The sequence below is a fragment of the Dicentrarchus labrax genome, unplaced genomic scaffold, assembly GCF_905237075.1.
Source record: "Dicentrarchus labrax unplaced genomic scaffold, dlabrax2021, whole genome shotgun sequence".
Classification (NCBI taxonomy): Eukaryota; Metazoa; Chordata; class Actinopteri; family Moronidae; genus Dicentrarchus; species Dicentrarchus labrax.
Genome location: NW_026136704.1, coordinates 19,854,612 through 19,873,443, shown reverse-complemented (window position 1 = coordinate 19,873,443; position 18,832 = coordinate 19,854,612). Strand labels below are relative to the sequence as shown.

General features: G+C 41.3%; 1 protein-coding gene across 2 annotated transcripts in view; it reads left to right on the top strand.

Moving 5' to 3' along the window:
- rsrc1 (arginine/serine-rich coiled-coil 1) overlaps positions 1-18,832 on the top strand; it is a 112,444-nt gene that overhangs the window by 7,860 nt on the left and 85,752 nt on the right. For both annotated transcript variants that reach the window (XM_051399178.1, XM_051399180.1), the window contains exon 4: positions 13,888-14,115. In XM_051399178.1, the coding sequence (XP_051255138.1) occupies positions 13,888-14,115 (228 nt within the window). The remainder of the gene's footprint in view (positions 1-13,887; positions 14,116-18,832) is intronic.

The following is an 18,832-nucleotide window of genomic DNA, read 5'->3' as shown; positions in this document are numbered from 1 at the left end:
ATTAATATTTCATGGGTGTGTTGAGTTAGCAGGGCAGAGTGCTAGCGTCAGGGTTTAGCCTTGCTAACACTGGAGCGGCTTCATCAGTGGGCTGCTGTCATGACTCTAAGGAGAGTGAGACCTCTAATTATCTGTCTCCCCCCTAGAGGAGATAGATAGCAAGCTAAACACACCACCCGCCATGCTAGGATGGCCGATCAGAGTCAGGATTATCTCAGCCACCGTGGAGCCACAGAGGCGGGGATGAGTTCAGTTTCAGAACTGGTGCTGGGAAAGGACTGTGGGTGGGACATGGGTTGGGCCAGACAGTCAGGGAGCGCATTTTAAAAGTTAAAAATAAAGGTCCAGGCTGAATTTGTGACATCTACAAAGGCTTTCATGGCACTTATTATTCATTGATTCAATCTGAACTTTTTGAAACACTTAAGATGTCGTTCAGTGTTTGAGTTTCAGTGCAACACAGAAATTCAAAGGATGGGTTATGAATAAACCCCCAGGTTAACCTGCTAGAGGTTTGGGTTAGGTCCCCGATCTGGGGCTTCATTTATAAAACTCAGCGTAGATTCCATCCTAAAACACTGCATACTCACAAACTTCAGTGTTCCTACGCAAGAAAATATTCAGATCTATATGCGAATGCACATTTCACCACCATTGAGGCAGTTTTTCGCGCATAGCAACCTTTAACAAACGAGGCCCCTGGTCTCCTGCAATTAGGCTGAAACATAGGATTTAGTAATAATAATAATGATACTAATGAGACACTTGAGTGCTCCCCAGGGGCGTTCTGCTGCCTTCCTTCAGAGAGGTCAGAGGTCAGGGTTGACTAAAGAGCATCACCCAGAGCTAGCTAGTTTCATTGCCTTGGTCTTCTGGTTACGACAGTCAACCACTAAGCCACCCTGTTGTGTCTCGTTGCTGCTAGAACTAGGTAATCTAGATGTCTCAGCTCCATAACATGAGCTCTGCCTCCTGCACTGGAGATCACAGGAGGGCTCCAGGCATGTGTGTGTGTGGGTGCGTGCATGTGTGCGTGCGGGGGTTGAGCGATGGCCTGGTATTTATTTCGCACAGCAATTTTCCCCCGTATGAGATGAGGTGTCGTACATCTGCTCGATAGCTTTTCCTGCCTCGCACCGACATGGGCCGCATGGAAGGTCATCCAGGCAGCTTGGGAACAGGGAGGGCTGAGGTGAGGAACCAAAGGGTCTTGGTAGGGGGAGGAAAGGAAGGTACGTCGGTTGAGTGCAAGAAGACAGAGGTGGGGTGAGGAAAATCAGCGACTTTATTGTGGCCTTCCAGCTTTTCATTGCTCCTGGATCAGCAATTCCCCTGTCAGGTGGCAGGGTGGACATTTTTCTGCGCGTTTGTGTCCAACATATATTTATTCACACAGTTTAGAGTGTGTGTGTGATGTGGCAGGTGGGTTTGGGTGTCGCTGGCTTCATAAGGGAAACAACCCTGAGTGTGTTTTGAGGACATGACAAGCGAAATCTGGTTTTCTCAACAAACTGCTGAGTTCTTGCCATTATGAGAGAACCATAAGGCAAGAGTCGTGGTGCTGATGGATAGGAAATAAGATGAGGAAGAATGCGAACAACCCCTAAATCCTTTTTCTTCTTTAAGCTGCAGTATCTCACTTAGTGTTCTCACAGTTTTATAGTGGTCTTAGGTTAGTCTAGAATGAGCTATACTGGAATTCAAGAGCTGGCTCCTGGCTGTTTTTCATCCATCTGTCTGTTATCCCATGGACTCTCAACATCTTTTCTTCTCCCCCTTCTACAGGTTGACATTTAGCCCTTTCTTCCTTCTTCCCCTATTACCGGACTTGCAAAGTGTTGATTTAAACTGAAAGATGACCTGGTTTAGTTCGGCTGCGTCTTCTCTACTCCATAAAAATCAACATGCTTCCAGTCGTGAGATCTGAACGCGTTTGTTGTTGTGTTTCTCTCTTTTTTCCCCCCTCTCTCTCTCTCGCTCTCTCTGTCTTACTCTCTTTCTATGTGTTGTCTTTTTTATTTATCTGCTGTAAAGGCCAGTCAAGCTCTGCTCGGCTTTGTTGTCAGAAACCTTTATTTACCAAAGGGAGGAATAAGTGACTGACACAGACAGCCTCTTTCATCCCCGCCTCGCCGCAAGCAGTGTTCCCCTCTACCGCCAGAGGAAAACCCCCCCTCACCCCTCACTTCTGCCAAGCCGCCAACCCCTCCACCACCCCACTCCACTGCCCCCCCCCATCCTGCAGGCTCACAACACACTAGCCCACTCCCCTGGGTAGCAACCTAGCTGTAGAGTCTACTCTGTGAAACACACACACACACACACACACACACACACACACACACACACACAAAATTCACCTCACAAAAGGCATCACTCCAGTCCTCTCACACAGATGATCAAATGAGGGAGTTAGTCCGATGGTCCTAAACAAAGACTAGTTTAACATCAAAGAGTTGTCCCTTTTTCTCTTTTTATCCATCTCGCAGTAATGACACATTATATTATAGCCTTGGCTGGAAAGAAAGTTGGTGTGTTTTTAGAAATTGTCTGAACAAGGGCAAAAGGAGGAATGTCTCAGGCTTCAGAAATGATTCAAGCACACTGATTTCTGTCTAGATCAGAAAGTGATTTCATAAAGAGTTCAGCAATTTTCATATGATTATAAAGAGAGGTAATTCTGTATTTCCCATAATTCTAAAATGTAATTTAGCATTTTGCTGAACATTTGCATTTTGATTAATCATATAAAGCGCTCTTTCTGCAGACATCGAAGGCGTGCGAAGTCAGAGTCACCTGTGTATATTTTTCCTACTTAGCCTACCTGTTCTTCCAGATGAAGTTAAGGTTAAATACGTAGGTTGTTAAAGGCCCTTAGTCACTATCAAGGTGCAGAGAATCTGAATAGAGTCTAATAATAGGCGACAGCTTTTTTTTTTATTACTTATTTGTACTTAATTGTATTTTTTTCTTGTTCATGTTTTTGAGTGTGGAGGTGGGAAGATGAAACCTGTTTTCTGTGAAAAGTTTTTTTTTTTGTTCATAATATGTTTTATCAGATGGCCACTGATACATTAGTACACGAAAGAGAGGCACACTTGTTCATAAGTGGCATTTAATGTACTGACTCATCAAAAAGGGATACAGAACAAAGGTCATTAATGAGATGAATGTAACAGATAATGAGATGTGTAGTAGTGAAACAGGGAATTTTGAGATGCACAATTCAGTTTCCCCCAAATAGCTGTATAATAAGTTATTTTTACAGTATGTATTTTGTATATAAGGTTTTGGGAATTTATCAAAAAAAAGGTTGTTTTTTTTAAGTTTACTGCTCTAATCATTGAGATTGCGAGTCATTTTTCTTTTTGAAAGATGTTTGAATAATCACCAATCTTTGTGATTAATTTAAGTATCATAGAGACCAGACTAGTTACTTTATATCTGTATACCAAAGACAAAATGTGGCTATTTGATGACTGGAACCCAGTAATTATGACACTCCTACCCTTAATTCTTTGGTAGCGACACACTTTGCACCGTTTTGCAAATAAAACCACTACAATGCCAAAGACTAATACCATGCAATCAGCCCTCATTGTGTTCACTTTATGACAGTGAAAAGCCTCATCCGTCTGGCCAGACCAAGAGAAAGACGAAGACAGAAACGCTTTTAGCTCTGGCATAGGAAAATGAACACCAAATGTATCTCTCTCTCGCTTTCCTCCCTGCCTTCTCTCTGTCTCTCTCTCCCATTTAAGCTTCTTGAAGTTCTTCCAAATTGGGTTTTAAATGCCAATTAGGAGGTTGAATGTAGTAAAATAAAAGCAAATGCAGGCAGGATGGCCTCACCTTCTGGCTGGTTAGGCTTCAGAGAGAGCCGAGCCGGACCTTTGGCTCCCAGCGAGGCTTTGAGAGAAATATCCTGCCTAATGAACACATTAATTAGAACCATAACTATTTATAAGATGATAATTAGAAACGAAGGGAGGTAAACTGGGCTTTTCCTGCAATTAATGGAGGATTAATTACGGGAGCTAATGAAGTGGATTTTTGAAACGCGTGGAGGTGAAGTACAGAGATGTGCAGCTCGCTTTGTGATCACTGGCATAATTATTTTCTCCAGCGCCAAAGCGTTTGAGGCCCTGGTCCTCGCCGGCTCAGGCCGGCTAATAAGCATCATTGCATCGTTATATATGCACTTAAAAAGACTTGCCACTGAAATGACTGTCTAATTATTTCTAATTGGCAGGCCCTGTGTGTTGTCATTGAGCTGTTTGGAGCCGCAGCGGAGCCCTGGGTCTAATAACGCTCTGGGCGGAGAAGGAGGGGGAGAGAGAGATAGAGAGACAGTGATACATAAAGAGAGAGAGGGAGTAAAGAGGAAGGTGGGGGCTCCACCAGTTTCCTGCTGCTCATAGCCGGACCTGCAGAGTGCCCCCACACCCAGCAGGACAGCGGGTCAAAGAATGACGCCCGGTGCACTCAGAGGTCACCTTGCCAAGTAGCCGATTAGCAAAGTTTTATTTTATCTGTGCTTATTTTCCCCCCCTTTTAATTAACAGCTTCTGCTCTTAATTTATGCACAGATAAACGCCACCGTCTGTCCACAGTTCTTCTTCTCACTCTTAAACATGCAACACACACACAGGCAGACAGAGGGAGGGAGGGAGGGAGGTATGCTTATGTGATGTGTGTGATTCAGTGGCCAGGTTTTGAGCCAGTCCGTAGAGACCCGTGTTAAGAGAGCATGCATGGACAAACCTCAGTCAAGCGTGTTTACCTTGTACTCCAGTTATGCTCTGGCACAAACCATATGGACACCTTCATTCTTTGGGACTCAGAAGAAGCGTGTGTGTCCTTCATATAGCTTCTTTACAATATGCTGGCACAGTCATATTTGGACTGATGCTTAATATTGACTTTTAAGCACACATTTGCCATAAGTCAAAATGTGCATGTTTACAGTAGATTTCCATTTTCATTATTTGAGGCATTGATCTCCATTTAGGCAGTGTCATATTCACATGTAAGACCTTGCATGTTTGAGAGTGTGTTACAATAGCGTTTGAGTGATGGCCTAGGATTATGTGTGTGAGCACCTCACTTAACTCGTCCTAAGCAGAGCCATGTGCGTTGTCCTGCCAAAAAACACCCAGTCTCCCTCTACCTCCCAGACAACTTGAGAGCAAATTGCCAGCTAATGGAACCACTGCCTGCACTTGTCAGTTCACTTTGGACAAGCGGAGCAACCACACAAACACACACAAGCACGCACGCACGCACACACACGAGCATGTGGTTTCACTCACACGCTTAGTAATTTATTTGTGGAAAAAGAAGAGAAAAATGAGAGAGAATGGCAGAGAAATGAAACAAGGATCATGTGCGCCTTGACTGAAACCTTGACGATCTTTTTGAAAGTAATGAAACACTTTCTCAGCATGCGCATGAGTTTTTCTTTTTGAAATTTGTCTTCCTTTTTTGTTTCTGTCTATCCATTCTGGGTTTTGGCGAGTCGAGGACATGAGGAGGAAGTGGAGATGGATCGCCCAAAGGATACGTTGCCAACTGTCGTATGATTGGCTGAACAAAGAGCAGAACACTTCTGTGACTGGTTGAACAGAAAACTCGATGTTGTGATTTTTGGCTTGAAATCAAAGCAGAGAAATGTAATTATTTTAAATGCAGTCAACAGTTTTGTTGGAGTGGAAGTTTGCCAGATTTCTCTGTAAACTCTGTGGGATATTGACACTCAGAAAAAGTGGGATAACAAAGTGTGCTCCGTGTCTCTTATGTGCTACTGCAGATGTGTAATGAATGACATTTAGGCCATCATGGTAACATGTGGGCATTATTTGAATCCTGCTTTGAACAGCGCAGAGCAAATCAAATAAATCATTTCAGTCCTTCACTTGAACTATCGCCACTTCTACAAAATATTGAAAAGGGTTTAGATTTCATAAAATAGATAGAAAAATATAGAGATATAAAAAAGATAAATGTATATTAAAAAATTATAATGATGTTGGCTATATCAGTAAAAGCTTGGATAAGATTTGGGATGTTGTGAAAAGCTGTATGCAGTCATCCCATAAAATATGTAACTTATCAATTTTTCAGAGAATAGTGGCCAGAAAAGGTCAATATGCTTATGGGTCGGTGTTTCAGTCCTCAACCGTGAGTGGTTACAAAGAAGGTGAAATCTGCCTTCTTTGCGGGGTACTTCTCATTCTGTGTATAGGACATGTAGACTACAAGAAGTGACAGATGTTGTGGAGGGGAGAGGGTTTTTTGTCCTTCAGAGGGTGGAGTGTTTTCTCTTTCTATTCATTTCTTGATCTCTCTTTCTGCGTTCGTCTCTCTCTCTCCTTCTCCTTGTTCAATCTTGACAGCAGTTCATAAAAAATGATTTTTAGAAACTTCTTTATGAGACAAGCCTCTGTTCTGTCAGAAGACAACTTTATGTTATTCCACCGAAGAGGGGAAACTAATAGTGCTATGTTTTTTACAGGGCACTATTCCAGTTGTGTCTTGGGTGTTTAATTAAGTGTAGTTTCCCTTTAGTAGTGGAATGTGTGTCTGCTTTTTGTCGGCCCGTTCCTCGGTGCCTTTTACAGTCCACCCACATGGTTTGTCTCAGCGTTTATGATTTTTCTTATACCGGAGTTGTGAGGTTCCTAAATCACTTAAGCACACGGGGCCGAGCAGTCCACATTTAAACAATAAAAGGCTGTTATGCTAAGGGCCCTCAGATCTCCCACCACTTCATAAATACATGCGTATAAAAGGCAGAAAAATACATCTTCCCTGACCAGAGAGAGAGAGGGAGAGCGAGCGTCTGAGAGCACACCTGCTAATTGGAGCCAGCTTGATGTGAAGCACGGCTGTCTGCTCTGTCTTCTCCATAAGTCTCAATCGTTCTCTTTTCTTTTCTCCACTTTTTTGTTACCCTGGTTGTCCTTGACTCCCCAACTTCCATAACCTTTTTCTTTGTCTTATTCCTACTACTTCCTCCGCAACTTCCTGATCTCCTTCACCTATTGTCTCTCCTTGTCTAGTCTGCACTCCCTAATTCTCCTCCTCCTCCTCTTCTGTCCCTCAGCTTTTTCCTCCCTCCCTGCCTCCCACCCTCTTACAGACGGAGGCAATGACAACCAAAACAACTCTCTCCTAACTTGGCGTAACTAATTGTTCCGGGCCGTGATGGATGGACGGAGGGAAAAAAGTGGGGTTTCATTTGCGTGAGTGGCTGTGAGCGAGTTGGCAAGTTAGCACCTAGTCTAAGTGTGACCTCCACTTGACCTTGTGTCTGGGCTGAGTGACTGAGCCAGAGCCCCCCCCTCTGCTCCAGCTGCTAATGGGTGTCATGTCGAGCTGCGGCTGCACAGAGGTCAGAGGTTGCGGGTGCACACCAGACGGCCAAGTTTAGGATTGCGATGAGGAGGCTGAGTGACACTGGGCATATGTGCCAATGAAGACGCCGGGTAATCAACACATGACGCGCACACACAGCAATGCACATATACACACACACACGTGCACGCACATGGAAACCACATCTTGCTGCAGAAAGTCATCTTTTCCCTCATCGTTGGCTGCCCGTTGTATGTTCATATAGATCTGAGAGGTCTTTGAAGGCCTTTGAACTCTGCTAAATGACTTGACCTTGTGGCTTGTGTCTGTAACTGTGTGTGTGTGTGTGTTTGGGTGGGTATGGGGGGGTAGTGAGTGGGTGGCCTGCATGGGGTCTCATTTCTGCTTCACAGCATAGCAGGGCATTGCAGACGTTTGTGTTGACGACTGCTAAATTAAAAGCAAACTGAAGATTATGACAAATCTAAACATTGCTTTTATGAAGCAGAGGGGGACGAAGAAAAAACATTTTTGTGAATCTTTCATGCTCTGTCTTTGCTGTGTTAATTGTGCTCACAATCAGTTACTTTGCAGCGCTTCCTTGTGTGTTATTTAGCGTGTGTGTGTGTGTGTGTGTGTGTGTGTGTGTGTGTGTGTGTGTGTGTGTGTGTGTGTGTGTGTGTGTGTGTGTGTGTGTGTGTGTGTGTGTGTGTGTGTGTGTGTGTGTTAGTGTTAGTGTTAGTGTTATTTATGTTTCTGTGTGGGTGTGCATGGTGGATGACTGAGTCCGTGTGTGTGTTTGCGTGTGTGCATGTACTGTGAACCGAGGGAACAGATAATGTGGCTGCTTGGAAGGAGGAAGCAGCCTGGGAAATGATTTCAACAGCTCTCATAATTAGAGGAATATCATAAATTAAACTTGTGTCTGCCGTTGCGTTTGAAGAGCACTCAAAAGTAATAAATTCTGGATGGTTAACATATTTGCATTCCATTCAGCAGGCAGCGTCAGGCAGGAACAGCTGTTTTCCACGTCTTTTGGCAGCAGGAAATGCACATTGCTCAGTCAAGGTGCTTTTAGACACATTGAAATGGCAGAAAAAAAGAAAAGTGACTTTTAACTTGAACATGAAGCTGCTGCTGTGTGCTCTGTCACTGGAAATAACTCGGCAGGGAACAGCGCATTAATGAAGTTCTTCAAATATGGATCTTCTCACTTTCAATAGGCCTGTTTCTTTTTCAATCTGTCTGTTGCTTGGAAAAGTCGACTGGCAAGCTTTTTTGTAGTCTTGGTGTGCGCGTGTGTGTGTGCGCGCGCACAGAGTACTCAAAGCTAAGGTTTTATCGTTGAATAGGTCTGTACCAGCAGTGGGGTGGGTTGGTTAAGGCCATCTAGTAAAATTCATTGTAGATATAAAGAATAAATACCAAAGATGTGAAACTAATTTTAGGTTTTCTAAATTCCGTCACAGTAGTTAAAGGACCAGTGTGTAGAATTCAGTGTGAAGTTGCAGATTGCAAACATTTAAATTCAGGTCAGCCTTCCAAGCATGGGGAAGAAACTATGGTGGCTGCGAAGCCCACGAAAAATGTCAAATGGTTTGGGCTACTGTAGAAACATTGTGGTTCAATGGGAGCCTTTTGCATCCGTTAATACACTAATGAAAACATACCTATGAATATTATATTCAGTAGATTCTCCTATTTTATACACTGGACCTATAAAAAAACACTATCGCAAACAAGTTGACCAGAAAAGTGCTATAATTTTGCTTTTTCCAGGCCAGTTTAGGCCCGATGGCACCTATTCTTTTTAACAAATTGTATACGGAACCATCTCTGTCTAGTCTATTCAGCTTCACACAATATGTCGTTTAAAGGCATGTCATGATTTTAATGACTGTGATATTACTAATACTTACTATTACAATGAATAGTTGTAAGTCAGTCCTGCACCGCCTCTGGGTTAGCCTCTGTTCCACTGGCTTTTGTTGTCCATTTTTTGTACTTTTCATAGACGATCTCTCTGTCTGCTCTTTCTGAAAAGCTTTAAACATGATTCTGCAATTTCCTGTCCATATTTTAAGCTTAATGGGTGTCTATTGCTAGTACTTGCTTGCGGAAGCAGACTACCTCATCATTTAAAAAGATGAAACGATGATAGGGATAGTGCACCTATGGCTTCAACTCACCAAAGTTGTAGTTGTTAACAAAATGATTTTGTTATAGTTTTGTTTAAAAAAAAGTGCTTTAAACTCTTTAAGTAAAGTAGTAGGCAGCCATTTAGCTTAAAATGGAATATTCACAGATAATGTCACAGTCACATTTCAGCTTTTTCAGAAAGATTAATGAAAAAGTGAAAATGGAAAAAAAAATACACTGTTGCATAGTGGTTAGAGACACAGACGCTGGTCTGGAGACTAACTTGAAAGTGGATCAGCCTCTGTACATGAACATTGTAAAAATTATGGTAAGATAGAAACCTTTCAGTTTAACGCTTCCAATTTAAGATCCTACTCACATTATTATGATCAATAATTTGTATTCCCTATTATTAATACAATATCTAACCAGGAAACTGAGATGGTCATTTTTAAACGTAATGCAACTGTATAGCTACGTCCCATGATAACTCTTCTCTAGCTTTTAGTCTATTATCGGTAAGAAAGACTCTGGTCAGACAGGGTTCACTGTCGCCAGCGTCAACTGAAATGCGATAGGGTTAAAGTTTCATAGCCATTAATCACTGCTGTGCCACACTAAGGCCTAATGGAAGGGGACCCTGCTTGGGGCATCACGGAGAACATCACTCGCTGACACCCAGCAGCTATGTTGGTGTTTTTTGCCACGGGACAAATACAATACGGACAGACAGAAACTTTGTTTTGTCTTCCCAACAGAGGATTGTGGTTGGGGGAGAAAGAAGAAACAATATGAATGTCCGTGACTGCTGCTCGAATAGGAGGAAGATAAGGTTAAAGGAACAGTGAGGATGATTGGTCTTTTTTGTGTGTTTGTGTGTGTGTTCACGTGTTCCCCGTCCCTACACTGCGTAGTATGAATAATGATTTAACCGGGGTCAGATTCCATTGGAGACGTTCACCTGTATCTGACACTAGTGGTATCGCGTAGCTGCCATTAATGTCCAATTTTCAATGAAAACAGAAATAGAATACAGACTGATAAGGGTAACACACCATCCAGCTTCACACCCGACCACATAATTACCCCAATGGGCTGCGGTGAGGGATCATATCCTGGCGCGCACTGGGGGGTCAGTGGCGATAAGCTTCAGCCGAGCTCCCAACATGCAGCATAATTACTCTATTGATAATTCACCAGGAAAATGGTCCCAGCCAATTGCAGAGCTCCGATTTAATGGATTGGACGGTGAAACGAGGGAGGAATGGAAGAAGGAGGCTGTGAGGGTGCAGCGCATCTGTGTGGGGGGGTTGTACGTGGGGGCGACCAGCAAGGGCCTTTTATTAGAAATGAAAATATGTTTAGGCCATAGGGGGACCCATTTTCCCTGGAGATAATAAGGCCAATGAAATGTAAAGCAGGGGAAGGGCTTGGCATGGGGTCCAACTGTGGCTGTTTATCTGTGTGTGTCCTGCATTAGCCCATTTATCCCCAGCCTCAAATTAGCTAATCATTCTCCAAGGGGAAGGACTTGGTCAGGAAATTGACATTTAGCAGCATAGGCTCACTCTATTAACTACAGTAAATTTAATTTGCTGCACACCCCAGAAGTGGGCTGTTTTCTTTGCCATCAGAGGGAGAAGGGGAGACCGAGACAGAGAGACAGAGAGAGAGAGAGAGAGAGAGAGAGAAAGATTGTGTTTATTGCATCTGCTGCTTCTGGCCACAATTTGCTTGGCTGAAAATATAAGACTTAGGCTTGGAACACTGCAACTCTGTTGTATTCCCTCTCATGTACTGTTGATTACAAACATACGCAGGCATTGTCAACACATAGATTCACTCATTCCAAGGTCTGTTTGGGCCATTGATGGATTATCTCGCCTGGAGACTCTAAACCCCCAAAAATGCCAATGTTTTTCTTTTCCTTTTTTCCATTAGCTGTGATTCTCTGACTAGCCTAATCGTAGCTCTAGTAAACACTGTATCAAACATGCTAAATCAAATGTCCTGTGACTGATGACTGCGTTCACCTCTGCCTTTGAATCTGATTTTTTATAATAATTATTTCTGATAATCACTCTGGGGTGTCTGCTTTAGTATCTATTATGCAGAATGCAACTGAGACTGGCTTTTCTGTGGAAAAACTTATTAATAAAGGATTATTGTCATTATTAATGCAGAAATAAGAGGACTGATGCTGAAATAGCTGTAGTATTATTGTAACTAGAGTTTAAACGATTAGTTCATTAATCAATTAGTGGATCAACAGAAAAATAACTAGCAAATATTTTTGATGATCCATTTAACCATTCCAGTTAAATTTCAAGAAAAAAATCCAAACATTCACTGGTAAACGTTTCTTAAATGTGACAACTTGCGGTTTTTCTTTGTCATATCTGTAATATATACTGAATATTTTTTTTAGTTTTGTTGGTCGAAGCAATTTGAATACATAATCTTGGGCTTTGGGAAGCAGTCACTTTTCACTATTTGCTGACATTTCATAGATTAAACAGAAATGGATTTATGTCTCCACTGGTGCACATGCTCAGTGTCAATCAATAATAGTTATCCTAGTTTTGACTTTGTTGAATCTCTTTTGGGTTTGGACAATAAAGACGTCACTACAGGCTCTGAACTGTGATTTCTGCGTTTTTGGTTGAGTGAATAATCGTGAACTTTATACTTATTCATAAACATTACGCATTATGTGCAAAATGAGTGATGATAATGATTTTGTTCATTGTCTGACCTTTGGCTTATGGTATAGGTTTATTCGCTGCCGATTCACTCCTCTGGAACTTGAAATTGTTTTTTTTTTGTTGTTTTTTTCAAAAAGAGATTCTCTTTTACTCTTTTTAAGACCTTGAACTACTGTTGCTACTCTCCAGTGATCAGGATCACCCTAGCCTAATTGATTGCAACAGTTGTCAGAGTGTTGTCTGTTAGGATGGTGACAGGCGTCTGAAGAAAATGATTAGTTTTCTGTCGGGAGAAAGACAGCTCTGGATGTCCCAAACTGCAAACTAATAAAGGGGGGAAAGCAATAAAGCTCGTGGACAGCAGGTTTGACTGTTTTTATAGACAAATCAATAAAATGATAGATGATGGAATATAACGGCATCTCAGCTGCCGATTTCTACTGGGGTTTCAAATCACGGTCCTTCCCCCCCACACACACACACATGCATGTACAGTGACAAAAGATGCACACGCGCACACTTGAGCAGAACATGTTGAAGGGTTTTGTCTGCATTAATAGAGCCATGTGCAGTGACACATAAATAAGTGGTGATGTTTTGGTAATTTGTGTCACTGTGTATGGCACCACATTGGGGCATGAGTTACACTTTCAATTCTCTTTTCGCAGGTGTTTAAATGATATGTGTGTAACTGTGTTTATGTTTGTGTGTCATAACTAACAGAGTAAATCTCCCGCTGTAAATCTTTGTGAGACCAGAGGGCCAGTGTCAGGATCAATACAGAGGACAGGCCTTCCTCTGAGCCTGCCTCTAATTGGCTCCATTTCTACAGTGTCTGTGTATGCGTGGTTCTATGTGTGTGTCATATGTGAATGTATATAATTGTATTATTATAGTCTGTCCAACTAAGGATAAAGTTGTCCACTCCTAGAAAATTTTATTCTAGTGAGTTTCAGTTTATAGATGCAAATTTCCGATTGTTTCTGTGTGTTAACGTCAAGTCTCGCCATGTCTCGCATGAAGTTACAGTATATTTTATACATATAACATTATGTAATTTGCATATGAACAAACATCAAAGCAGAAAAACATTTTGGTAGCCATACAAAAGTATGTAAATGTAAGCACTGCTTACTGTTTTACTGATCACTTGCATTAGCTAATTCTTGTGCATTGTGACTGTTTTACAATATAGTCTTACAATCTTACAGGCAGAAATCTATCGTAGAAGAGCCGTAGATTTTTCTCAACGAGCAATGAGCTGAGTCCCCAGTACTGCAATGCATCCACAAGATGTGTTTTTCTTGGTGGGAACACACTCCATTGCTCCCACTATTCCTATTTCTGTTTTCTGTCAATGTTGCCACACACACGCATAACTGACAGCTAAGTGAAACATATTCAACCACATTTGCTGGGAGTGATCAAAAGGCATTCTGGGAAATACACGCAATAATTAACTGAAGTAGAAGTAGACAAGGCAGAAAGTGGATATAACTTAATTATAATACTTAGACTAGGTTGGTGATATTTAATGCTGTAATAACATTTGAAGGCTCAATTGTGGAGAGACTACCAGCTTCTCACTTCTTATTCATTGAAGAAAAAAGAGGAGAAAAAAGCATTAGTTTATTGTATCAGTTTATCAGCTACAAACTATATCTTGCCACCTTTTCATCTATTCCAGGTCTCATTCCCGCCACCGACGATCTCGCAGCAGGAGCGGCAGCCGCGGTCGACGAGGGAGCCACAGCCGCAAAAAGAGCCGCAGCCACAGTCGCCGGAGGAGTCGCAGCAGAGAGCGGGACCGGAGCCGGCGCAAGGGCCGTGACCGGGACAGGGACAAAGAGAAGGAGAGGGACAGAGGGAGAGACAAAGAGAAGGACAAGAGTAAAGACAAGGCAGACAAAAAGGGGTAAGTGCTGAATGTACATGCAAGCATACATGTACAGGTAGACACAAACGCAGCAAACAAGGGTTGGGTTGGCCCTGCTCAATCTAAACTGTAGGCTCCACAGTAGTACAGAATATTTTGGTCAGTATAATACAGACTTAAATATGGAACTCAGTCCCAGTTCCTCCATCTGTCCATCCATCAGCTGATCCCTCCATCCATCAGTCCATCATTCTCTTTCTTCCTCTATTTCCCCTTCCAATCACACACTAGACAACACTGGCCTTGTAATGTGATATAATTCCCTCTTGTAAGAGAAGATGTCATGGAGATATGAGAGTAGATGGTCGGTAGGAGTGCTGCACAGATCCAGTTTTTAGAGAATGTTCCGGTCGCCAGATGATGTCTGATGTCTTTAACTCCGCTTCTCACCCTCTGGGCCCACCTGCAATAAGTCTAGAAACATAACAAGATCATATGCATCTCTGATGACCAAGAAAAAAACAATAAATGAGACTTCCTTATTAAGGCGAGAAATGTTGGCAAATGACATCTTCACTTGCAAGCTTATGTCATCCAAAAGCTGTAATACACAGTAGAAACACGTTTAGGGTAGTGGACCTTTAAACAGTGGTACTCTCCACTACAGGTCTAACTACCTTAGGGGCCTCTCTTTGCCTCCTCAAAATAGCACCCTCAATCCCTCCCCAGCACGGTGTGCTCTAATGTCATTAGAGGCCACTCTAATATGACCGGTACCCAGTTGTTGTCTGTCATATTGAATGGCCCAGGTGTGTGTATCAGGCTATGGATCCTATGAGTGCTGCAGACCAGCTGCTGTGCTGCAGGACTTCAGATTCCCCCAGATAAACTGTATCAAAACTCATAGTATAGTATATGTTTTGCCCTCGTCAGTTAACAGATAACTTTCCAATTAAGAGCATAGATTGAGAAGTGTATATTATAAAAAATAACTTATGAATTTAATGATATACACATAGAGATGTGAATCCATGTATTGATTAAGCTGCTATTTTTAAAACAAAGGAATATTTCGAGCACATTGCTCATAAACTTGTCAGAGAGAAAACAGTCTTTTCACTGGATTTACTAATAGAAATACACAGTAATAGCCAAATGGCAATTTATGAATTTTGCGACTGTTTGATCTGACTGATAATTATCTCCATTCTTCAGATGTATTCTTGATGCAACAGTGCAATCAGATGATGAAACGTATCACTGTAGCAATGGCCATAAGACAAAAATGCAGTATATCTATCTTTTAAACTGTCAAACTGTCACAGCACTTGAACAACTTTTCCTTGAAATTGTGTGTGCGTGTCTGTGTGTGTGTGTGTGCTGTATCTCATTAAGTGAAGTCAATTCTAATTATTGAGAAAATGTACCTTTGACAGTGAATCTTAACTGAGATTTTTTAAACACAGCTAATTTTTTGTATTTAGTAAGTGCTATACATATTGTAGATATAATTGAGGAAAACATGTGCATGATTAAAACTAAGGGGTTAAGCATTTACATATTATTCAAGCTATGTTTTCTTGTTTGTTTAGAATTACATAATTTCTAAATGATCTTGGAATAATGCTTCACAATTTTATTATACTAGAACAGATGTGTTGATAGTAATGAAAAGCTTTATTTCATGTATGTTTCCATATATTTAGCTAATTTATTTTCATCCTTTTATAGAGGGTTTTTTTGGTCATCAGTGGATACCTTGGGGCTCAAGATTTCTCTGTGTGAGCAGAACGCAAAGAATTGCTTTTAAAGGAAAAGTGCTCAGTTTATTTGAAGCTATTACATATTGCCTTTCTTAGATCAATATCAGGAAAACAAATAAAGCTAACAGTGAAATGTAAGGCCAGCAGACTATATCTATTTTCTTATTAAGGCTTCAATATCCTTCAGCATCGATAGGAATCTCTTCCTTTATCTCTGACCCTGCTTTAGCTTGTCTTTGTGCATTTGTGTGTGCTCATATTTACGTTTTAACTTTGTGTGTGTGTGTGTGTGTGTGTGTGTGTGTGTGTGTGTGTGTGTGTGTGTGTGTGTGTGTGTGTGTGTGTGTGTGTGTGTGTGTGTGTGTGTGTGTGTGCGCGCGCGCATTTCCACCTGTGGCAGTGTTAATATATTTCAAACTGTCTATCGTCATATCTGGCCTTCCAATTTACTTAAACCTGTGGAGGTATGATGTTGGAATAATTTTGACTAGACCATGTGGTGCTGACCTGCCATCATACCAGGTGACAGACACTCACGCACACACTTTGCCACGTGTAACTTGCTCTTTTTGATTAGAAAAACAAATAATAATCTTGCAAAAAAATGATAACATACAGGCTTTTTGTCACAGTTTTTAGGTTTTTGCTTCTGTAATTCATAACTTATCATTTAGAGAAAGAAAGGCAGTAGGTGGAGGGGGTGGATTGTTCAAAAATGTATACTTGTTTTGTTTTTGTTTTTAACATTTTTACATAAATTTAACATTCACTGGAACAGTATTAGGTAATCACTTAAGACAAACTCTGCTCCAGGAAGTCAAAGTAATGTGATTTTTACATAAAAATGCACTATATTTCAATTAGTGGCATTTAATTTTAAAATGATGAATATTTTCTGACATGATAAAAGTGTCTAACAAGATAATTTTCTACTTTATTTTGACTTTATTTGACTCTATCACTGCGCTTACAATAACATGAAGAAGTAAAATTCAAATTAAGGTGGTCTACCTGTGGACCTTGATATGATGTTATCAACGTCCAAAAGCTGTCTGACATGGATGTTCCTGTTATTCCCCAGATGTTCCCACAGGAGTTGAGGTAACAATTCCTCCTTTAGCAGAAGAAAGGCAGAAGCGGGGAGATGTTTCAGGCATATGTAAAACAAGGCTTTTTGCAGTATATCCTGTCTTTGACAAGCCACTTCTTTTTCCTCTGTCTCTTCCATTCTTTTACTCTTAATGGTGATGGGTGTAGGATCTTTATGTAAGCCCCCGATCCTTACCACTGACACACAAACACTCACATACACGCACGCTGCATTACACTCCAACCTCATTTACATCCAGGTTTCCTTGCTGGGTGGTAGGAAAGGAACGAAGCAGTGGGATGTTGATGATGGGGTGGGGTGGAGAAGAGGCTCGGGGGCTTTATAGTGTCTGTCAGGATGAAAGCGGGGCCCCTCAGAGTGGCACCCTGACACTGACTGTGTGTGCGCGCGTGTGTGGTGTTGTCGTCATTAAACATTTAACACTCCTCTAGTATGACAGCAGGCAAGTTGGTGCTCCAGCGGCATGTTTTCATGCAAAATTTATTGAAAAAGACGAGCTGTTGTTAAGAGATCTTGTTACCTTTCACTGATGGCAAAGGGTGGGTGTGTGTGTGTGTGTGTGTGTGTGTGTGTGTGTGTGTGTGTGTGTGTGTGTGTGTGTGTGTGTGTGTGTGTGTGTGTGTGTGTGTGTGTGTGTGTGTGTGTGTGTGTGTGTGTGTGTGTGTGTTTACCCAGACTAGTGTACAGGGTCAGTAGGTCAGCTTTGCTTTGTGTAATCCTTTGGCTTCGTATTTACAGAGAGAACAAGAGTTTCCTTTTAGAATTTAACAAGCCCTGTCCGACGTACCCCCTGAGCCCCTGTCAGATGTACTGCAGTACATGTTTCAAATATGTTCATTTTAATTGATATGAAACTGGATATTACTTAACACTATCATTTATTAAAAAAAATGGATATAGTTACAATATATTTCCTCACTTGGATAGAGAAACTGTACTCTAACCATTTATCCATTAGTTTTGGGGATCATTTCTTATCTCTGCTGACTTGCTAACTAGTTTTCATGCACTCTTAATTGCAAAATGTGGTGTTAATGTTTTACCACTGACTCAGATTGGAGGGAAACCGAGGCATGCTGCCAGTTAATTGGTTATTGTGACAATAAATATGATAAAGATCAGTCTCACATCAATTTGTAATTGTATTTGTATGTTTATTTTCCTCCTAAACACAAGTATGTGGATATTCTTTTACCAAATTATAATTTATATTTTTTTTAATTAGCCGAGCTATTTAAAAGTTGTCCCATGTATCTCTTGGGATTCACTGAAATATTTAATGAACAAATTAGATGAGCAAAAATCCTGACTTGTCTCTTCCCTGTTGGCAAAAACAGTTATTATAATGCATTAATGAACACTCATGCACACAACTTAGCATTGATTCTCAACCTGCATGCAACTGGACCACATTTACTCCTTGTGGCGCCAGTCAGGTCAGGTTTCATTTTGTAATTCATCAGTGGTTTTTTTTTGCTATTTCCGTCAATCGGAGCAGGAGAAAAAAAACTGTTGTTTGTTAACAAGTGCACATCTGCCCCCAGGCAGATAATTGACAGAAGTATAATTTGAATGTAACAGCATTCTTCACCTGATGTTCTGACCCAATTCCCTCCTGTAATTAATGAGCAGAAATGTAGAAACTACAGTTAACAGATGGCTGTTTCTCCACAGAAAGTGACAGTTTTTAAAAAATATTTTTAATTACAAGTCAGTGTTTTAAAAGGTTTTGGCATCATTAAGTGCTGCAGAGGTTCAGGCTTTGATCAGGCTTGAAGGAATTTGGTTAGAGTATGGATGGAGTACAGTCAGGGCCCAGTTTATTTTGGGTCTGCTCATAATGTTAATGCCGACAGGTATGCATACTCTCACCAATTTCCCT